This window comes from Ruditapes philippinarum, unplaced genomic scaffold (genome assembly GCF_026571515.1).
Source record: "Ruditapes philippinarum isolate M1 unplaced genomic scaffold, ASM2657151v2 ctg22793_1_1_1_1, whole genome shotgun sequence".
Lineage (NCBI taxonomy): Eukaryota > Metazoa > Mollusca > Bivalvia > Venerida > Veneridae > Ruditapes > Ruditapes philippinarum.
The window spans coordinates 1,983-10,867 of record NW_026853933.1 but is presented as its reverse complement, the minus strand read 5'-3'; the positions used below and the strand labels follow the sequence as shown (position 1 = coordinate 10,867).

At 33.4% G+C, this 8,885-nt stretch overlaps 1 protein-coding gene across 1 annotated transcript; it reads right to left on the bottom strand.

Moving 5' to 3' along the window:
- Positions 1 to 8: 8 nt before the first annotated feature.
- LOC132738431 (lipase maturation factor 2-like) lies at positions 9 to 8,647 on the bottom strand (the record flags this gene model as incomplete). The annotated part of the gene is given in 7 exon segments (XM_060725928.1): positions 9 to 148; positions 1,107 to 1,132; positions 1,620 to 1,828; positions 2,500 to 2,528; positions 2,999 to 3,201; positions 4,627 to 4,677; positions 8,474 to 8,647. Coding segments are annotated over 7 exon segments (752 nt in total), but the record flags the coding sequence as incomplete, so codon positions are not given.
- Between the last annotated feature and the right edge of the window lie 238 nt (positions 8,648 to 8,885).

Below are 8,885 nucleotides of genomic sequence, written 5' to 3'. Positions count from 1 at the left end.
ACTTTACTGAGAACAGACGTAGTGACCGTACTGGAGCAAAGAACAGGAATGGTATAGCTATTTCTATAACATAGGTCATTACTACACTCAGCTGTAGAAACCAGTGTGGTAAATGGTGCCACCACCATGCCAATGGAGTAGGAATACACTGAAAAAAGCAAAACAACAAAAAATTGGTCGCCATGGTGACAGACTTATAATTCATACATTTACTTTAGTTTTCATGTTTTGATTGGGTTATAACTTACACTGAAACTGTCAAGATTATATGAGCCGTGTCACGACAAAACCAACATAGTGCGTTTGCGACCAGCATGGATCCAGACCAGCCTGTGCGTCCGCGCAGTCTGATCAGGATCCATGCTGTTCGCTTACCAACCCTATTACAAGTAGAGAAACTGATAGCGAACAGCATAGATCCTGATCAGACTGCGCGGATGCGCAGGCTGGTCTGGATCCATGCTGGTTGCAAACGCACTATGTTGGTTTTGTTGTGACGTGGCTCATATGACATCACATGTTTCCAGTTTTTAAAAGGTGATAAAGACCTGAGGAGAAGGAAGACATTGGGTTCCCATTCGTACATTATTTCAGGTATAATAAGACATGTAAGAAGAACCACTGACTCCATTAGCTAATGAGATAACCCAGTCACATGACAAAATTCAAAGCCTCTTGTATAATTCAATTCCATAGAGGTGACGGGCATGTGATTTGAAGTTACTAGTGACTTTTGTGCTCAAATGCAGTTACAATGTTTTTTTCACTATGGAAACCTACAATTAATTTGCTTCACATTTTAGTATGTGGAATATTTCAATTTAAATAACAATTTGATAAGATATGAAAACAGCAGCTCACACTAGTTTAAAAGGTACAAGTACTTGTTAACATTTTGCATCATAATGTATACAATTATAATACATGTATACTCTTTTCACAATTAAGGTAACTTGTGATGTCAGTATAGAAATATATTTGTATTGATACTGGAAATGATGGTGTATTCAAAATTTTTATTTGAATATGTATGTTATCATTATATATTTTATACTAATAAACACAGTCCTACTAAAATATGAAGAAAGAATTATTTGACTACTTACTTGAGATTCAAAGTGCCAGTTTAATGCTGAAAAAACAAACAGAAATATCATGCTAAATTGAAACCTTAATGCTTATTTAAATACTTAAATGCTTAATTAAATACAAGTTTGTGAAATATTTTTGTGGAGAGTCATGTTCCTATAATCCGTTAAAGCTACATTTTGAAGAGTGTCATATTATAAAAAGATTCTCCACCTGTTTAAAGGTGAATAGGTACCTTTCTAGTGTTTAAATTGTGTCATTTGTTATATCAAGATGGAACTTTTCATCTTGATATCCCAAATAACAGTAAACTAATAATGGACAGTTCCAAAAAGTTCAGCCGGTTCCTGGTTAACCTGCTGGAACCAAACCTTATGTCCTACAGCATAAACAAGCCCGGCCTGCGCATCCATATAGTTTGATTAGGTTTCTACAATGCTGGCCAACATTTTTGGCTGGCTATATACTGGTGGCTAAGCTAAAACATTATTTTTTCATCAAGACGTATTGAAACAAAAAGATAATCATACCAGTTAGACCCCACCATGTTGGACATTTACTGGTGAGTTTGACGACACCAGACGAAAACATCAGTCGAAACAGCAACCACCGGACCAACCACAGTGTGATACTGTCATGCTGGTGGTAAAATGACAATCTGAATTTCTTAACTGGTATCTGTAGATTAAATGGTGCCACCAGTATAGTCAGAAAACCCGCCTCCAACAGTAAAATATCCCTACAAATACAACAACAAAACAAGTTAAATTTCCAAATTTGTGTAGTTTATACAAATTTATTTTAGTTTGATTGTGTTGGAAGCTATAAGCTTATTGAAACACTCTAGAATATGTTCATAGAACCAACCAGTACTAAGCAATGAGTGTAAAGTTTCTTGCTCAAGGAAACAACGGTTTGCCCCTGACAAGGTTTGAACACATGCGGTCAGCAATCCTTAGATTACTAGTCTGTCGCGTTAACCACTCGGTCACGCTGCCAATTTTTCCAAATTCTCAACCTTACATGAAAACGGCTTATCCTTAGCATCAAATTACTGCTACATTGTCACTGCTGATTCAGAAATCATGCGAGATTAGTAGGCAATCATTGAGAAATTGGTAATTACTGGTCAATTAGGTGGAGCCACTGCCAAGATATGACAAAACAATGTGTAAATTTAGCGTAAAAATCAGAAAAGCAATAAAACAAACATTCAACCAAATGTTTCAAAGACATGCTTTTATTAATTGTTTTCTTAAAATTAATATTAAGTTTGCAAAATTGGTTGACATTTGGTCACTTTATATTTTTCAAATTTAAAATACTAAGCATTATCATAATAACATGAAGTTATACTGTTTAAATTTTATTCTATATGTATATTACGTTTAATTGTTTAAATTAACCTACCACTGGAACCAAAGAAATGTTTGTCCAACCTGAAAGAAAAGTTATACTTATGTGAATAAAAACAATATCTTATTGTTTATTAAGCTGAAAAGAACAGCAAGATGAATATGCAAGTAATTTCAAATGATTTCTATATTGAAACCTAAATAAGATTAAACGTATCAGTAAAAGTAGAGATCAAAGATATCTATATACACCAATAACTGGTACAATGTACTTTATTTTATTTGACAGAAACGTTGGCCAGTAAGACTTTAGTCTAAGTAAGTGCAACTATTTGCTAGCTGCCTGACTCAGCTCACTGACTTGTTGGCTTTCACATACCAGAAGTAAGGGAAGCAGTTTAACATAAAAACTAGTCAATATAATTAAAATGTATATTTTTTCTAGGGCATATGATTTCTGCTACCAGTAACCTCAGTATGAAACCATACATGTTCTGAAACTACCTCACCTGGAGCAAATATCATGAAACAAACAATCATTTACATCACATTACCTGGTAGAGCGAAAAGTAAAGCATCCAAAGCAGTATAAATGAGACAGTATCTCTCATAGTTTTGCACACAACACAAAGGAAGGATACCACCATGCCTGCCATACATAGTAAGTCCATCCCTTGCTGAACACTGAGGCCAAGCTTTGGTGTGAGCTTTAGTAAAGTGGGCTGCGAGTCAAGCAAGTCATCCCAACTGTCTGCTTCTGTAAAATACGAATACATATACAGTATCTGTTTGATATAAGCCATATAGAGAATAATAGGTTAGTGCCGTGGATGGAGAAAGTTTATCTGGCGAGGCGGAGGAATTTAATGGGTGAGCCGAAGGCGAACCCAATAAATTCCGGAGCAGAGCCAGATAAACTTTCTCCATCCACGGCACCAATCTATTATTCTATTTATCCTGTCACCGTTTTTTTTTTAAAGAATTTTATTAGGCAAACTACCTTTAATCACATTATCGGAAATGTTTCTATATAAACAAAGAAGGCCCGAAGCGTGCATTATTCTACAACAATGCACTATCTCCCTGTGTATTTTCACATTGAGGGCGCCATTTTGTTTGAAAAATGTGAAAAATAAAAATAATTTTTTGTCGAATTTTGTTGTGAAAACTATCTAGAATGAAAGGAAATGGTCTAACTAAGAAAATGAATTCGAACACCAATATCTTTTATTCAGTCGTTAACGCTGTACAGACGTTTAAAGTATTGTTTACGTGACGTCACAATGTAGCGCCAAACAGCACGTGCAAAACAATCAAATCAAGTACGCTATTTTAATGTTGCAAACGAGTTAAGTTTTACATTTATTTTCACTTTTAATAATTTTTATTTCGCTTGAAAAATTATAGAGTGAAATAAAATAAACAAACAAAGTCAACGTTTCCAAAATTCGTTATTCTACACGATTTAACGACAGTTTTTATATTTTTTCTTGAAAAGTAGTCCGGCAAACATACATACCACGTGATCAAGTGCCGTAGATCAGTAAAAATATACGGCACCTTGTTATCGGGCCGAAATTGATACAAGTGACAGGATAAATACTAATAATGAACATAGCTACAAAGGTAAAATATGTATAACAAACTTAAAGAGAAATTTAAATAAATACGAGGTATAGTAAAAAAGTTCCTGGACTGAGGCGATAGTTCCACTATTACGGAACAAAATTTGATAAAAAATACAAGGCATGTAAGATAAAGTGTTACTCTTTTAATGCTGTAAACATTGAACTATTGAAACAAATATAATTTCACGAGGCTTATTGTTACACATGCATGGTAGGCTGCATGGGGCACTTTGGAACATCTTTTGTCATTGTTGATAAGAACAATGTCAAGTTCCACAGTAATTTTTTTAAGACATCAACCCAGTGCAGGAACTTTTTTTACTGTACCATAAAATAAAACTAAAATGGTATAAACATTCTGACAAAACTCTAATGGTGTAATATTTGTTCTCACTTTATTGGGAAAAGGCCGTAGTCTCTTGATTTTGAAAGGAATTATTGCTAATTTGGGAAGAAGCTTGTGCAAGTAGGATTTTTGGAGCCAATTTACATTGGGAAGAGGCCTCTGTATAATAAGGTGAAAATCTCTGTAGACTAGATTAAAAAATTCTTACCTTTACCAATTACTGATTTTGCTGGCAAAATTCCATTTTCACCATACAGACCTAAAATGAAAATAAAATGTGTACAAACTGAAATTGTCCATCAGAATAATATTAAGAAAATCTCTTTCCAAAAGCTGTAATTTCTGACATGGGATATATATTAAATGATTTCACTTTCCTTTTTAATACACACATTAAATTATACAAGAGCTGTCGGTAGGACAGCACGCTCGACTATTCTAAGTGCTTGATAGTAAAAGAGCCTTGATAATGTTAAATTTTTTAAGTTCACAAAAGGGCTAATTTTTTTTATAAATTCATGTTATAGGCCTTAGAGAGAGTCTAATTATACAGTATTGGCTTGACTATTCGGAAGTTAATGTCACAAGGGTGTTTTATTGAGTATAATAATACTAATTACCTATGAATACATAAATTTGACAGGAAAGGTACAAAGGCTTGTTATTAAGATGTTTTATCAAGTAAATCACTGCTTTATTATTATGAATGCATAAAATTGTCCCAAAAAAGGCACAAACCCTTCCGTAGTTATGGAGATAACAAGCAAAACTTTACCATGAATTTCTAAGTTGTAAAAGGGGAGAAAAATCAGCCTAAATGCAAGATAGAATTATGGATCTTTGTCAGTGACCTACAATTATGACCCAAAATGCATATAAGAAGTTTTAAATAAATATCTTTAATAGTTATTGAGATATGTAAAACTTGCATGTAAACATTAATGAAGAGACTAAGTAGAAAAGGGGATATGAATCAGCCTTAATGCAAGATAGAGTTATGGAACTTGGTCAGTGACATACATTTATGACCCTCAAATTATGACCCTAAGTACATGTGTAAAGTTTGAAGTAAATATCTTTGAAGACCATTAACCTTTAACCAAAATTTCTAAGTTTCAAAGGGGCAAATAATTCTGCAAATATTGCAGGCAAAGTTATGCAATTTTGCAAACTGATGAACATTGTTACTATAAAAAAGTATTTTAAATTTCAATTGAATATCTCAAGCAATAACTGAGATATTTGACTTTACAAAAAAACTTTAACCAAAATTTCTAAGATCCAAAGGGGCATAATTCTATCAATATTGTAGGCAGAGTTATCCAACTTGTCAATCTGATGTACCTTGTTACTATAAATAAGTATTTTAAGTTTCAATTGAATATCTCAAGCAATAATTGAGATATTTGACTTTATAAAAAACTTTAACCAAAATTTCTAAGTTAAAAAGGGGCAAATAATTCTGTCAATATTGTAGGCAGAGTTATCCAACTTGTCAATCTGATGTACCTTGTCACTATAAATAAGTATTGTAAGTTTCAATTGAATATCTCAAGCAATAATTGAGATATTTGACTATACAAAAAACTTTAACCAAAATTTCTAAGTTAAAAAGGGGCATAATTCTGTCAATATTGTAGGCAGAGTTATCCAGCTTGTCAATGTGATGTACCTTGTTACTATAAATAAGTATTGTAAGTTTCAATTGAATATCTCAAGCAATAATTTAGATATTTGACTTTACAAAAAACTTTAACCAACGCAGACGCCGACGCGGACGCTGATGCCGGGGCGACTACAATAGCTCTCATTTTCTTCGAATAGTCGAGCTAAAAATGAAAACAGAAAATACAGGCCTCAACAAATCCACTGGCCCCGAGCAGTTAATTTTGGGAGAGTAACATTCTCCTGATCCAGATGATGTTTCTCTAAATATTTAATGTAAATGAAGTTTTTTGGTATAAAAATCAAACTGCAGATGCCATTTCAATCAGAATAGTGTCAAATGAAAACCAGAAATTGACTTTATCATGCTTATGACTAGGTATAAAACTTTACCAAACACATATGATGAATCCATTCCAGCAGCATTCGACAATGTTTTATACAATGCGTTCAAAATGTTTTATACTTGTTGAAAATTATATATTAATTAAAAGAATGAAAAGTTTTATAAACATTACTTAACAATATGTAATTGAATAAAGCCAGTTATACCGATATAGACCAGTAAATAGTAAATTTAAGTCTTATGTTTGATTTATACAAATTTTTGCCCATCAAAATGCAGGGCAAGTACATTTTATGAAGGGCAAGTAAATTTGAAGGGTCACTCATAAAATTTTTTATTTGTCTATACAGCAGACTTATTCAGTCTAATATATGCAGATATATAAAATGCAGATTGAGCCTGAACTCTAAAAATAACTAGAACTATCACTAAATGTGATTAATACCCCCACAAGTCTGCTTCGGAAATGAGGATGTTACTAGTAACAGAATACCTTGTAATAGAATTGAAACATAGAGTTATGGTTGTGGGCAATTAAAGATTATTGTGGTTCATGTATGATGCATTTCCTTTCAATGTGGTTGGCCATTGATGAAGTTTAATTGCATTACTCTGTAATAAGTCCAGAAAGACAAAGAAAAAGAACAAAGGGCAATAACTCTATAAATACTGAAGATAGAGTTATAGTTCTTGTGCACTGCACTTCCTCTTATTGTGCTTGACCATTGTATGAAGTTGTTTTGAATTCCAACCAGTATGTTTTAAGTTATGCTCCGGACAAGGAAAAGTATCAAAGGGCAGTAACTCTGTATTTTGTCAAAATGGAGTTATGGCTCTTGTGCACTGCACTTCCTTTTATTGTCCTTGACAACTGTATGAAGTTGTACTGAATTCCAAACAGTAGTTTTCAAGTTATGCTCTGGACAAGGAAAAGTAACAAAGGGCAATAACTCTGTAATTAGTCAAGATGGAGTTATGGTTCTTGTGCACTGCACTTCCTCTCAATGTGCTGGACCATTGTATGAAGTTATAATGAATTGCAACAATTAGTATTCAAGTTATGGTCAGGACAAAAGAAAGCCATGGAAAAGTAATAAAGGGCAATAACTCTGTAATTACTTTAGATAGAGTTATGGTTCTTATGCACTGCACTTCCTCTCAATGTGCTTGACCATTGTATGTAGTTATATTGAATTCCAACCATTAGTCTTCAAGTTATGGTCCGGACAAAAAAAAGAAGGCAATGGAAAAGCAACAAAGGGCAATAACTCTGTAATTACTTTAGATAGAGTTATGGTTCTTGTGCACTGCACTTCCCCTTATTGTGTTTGACAATTGTATGAAGTTGTTTTGAATTCCAACCAGTAGTTTTCAAGTTATGCCACGGACAAGGAAAAGTAACAAAGGGCAATAACTCTGTAATTAGTCAAGATAGAGTTATGTTTCTTACGCACTGCACTTCCTCTCAATGTGCTTGACCATTGTATGTAGTTATATTGAATTCCAACCATTAGTCTTCAAGTTATGCTCCGGACAAGGAAAATGCAACGGACGTCTGGACCGACCGACCAACCGACCGACCACCGGGTGACTCCTATATACCCCCCCAAACTTCGTTTTTGGGGGTATAAAAATAGCCTGAACTCTAAAAAGAAAAATTTGTTCTAGACAAAATATAACATTCTCTGTTTTTTGATAATTCAACAGTAAAGTGTTTGAGCTGGGCCATTAGCTGCCATTGCTTATGCCGGAGTAAAAGTTCTGTCTTCATTTTAAAAGGCGCATAAGATACATGTATTGTAAGCAAATAAACAAAATGACATTTGGCTTTTGTGCAAGCTTTTGTTGTCCTCGACTTTATGCTTAACATTTGATTTTCAACCTAATAAAAACAATTTTTCGAGCTACAGCAATGAACATCATTTCAAATGAGCAAAAATTAACGATTTAAAATAACGACCTTAGTTTTTAAATGTTTATGTCGGCAACTTAGACAATAATCAAATTTAAGGACGTCGCGAAAATGTATTACAATGAAACATACCAGGAATTTGTACATATAAGGAACAAAATGCAGCAAGGTAAATGACTGCCATAAAGAAGAGAAATAAATCTCTTGTACGGCTTATTCTTGTCATAATTGCGTTGTGAACGATTGAAACGCAAACCGAAAATAAATTTTGCCAATTTTGGCTCTGTGTTCTGTGCAATTTACACGCTGGCACAATCACATTGTTCGACAAAAAAATTGAATAGAAAACAAAACTTTTAAAGTTTGATATATTTATAGATTTCAATTTGTTTATTTTGGTAAAATGTAGCAAATCAATATATTTCAATGGAACTTCTTAGGAAAATATATAGGACTATTTATCAGATACATAAAGTATAGCGACACCGTCGCTGAAAGTGCACGAAAATTGGATAAACTTAATTGTTTTGTATTTCTAGCAGTT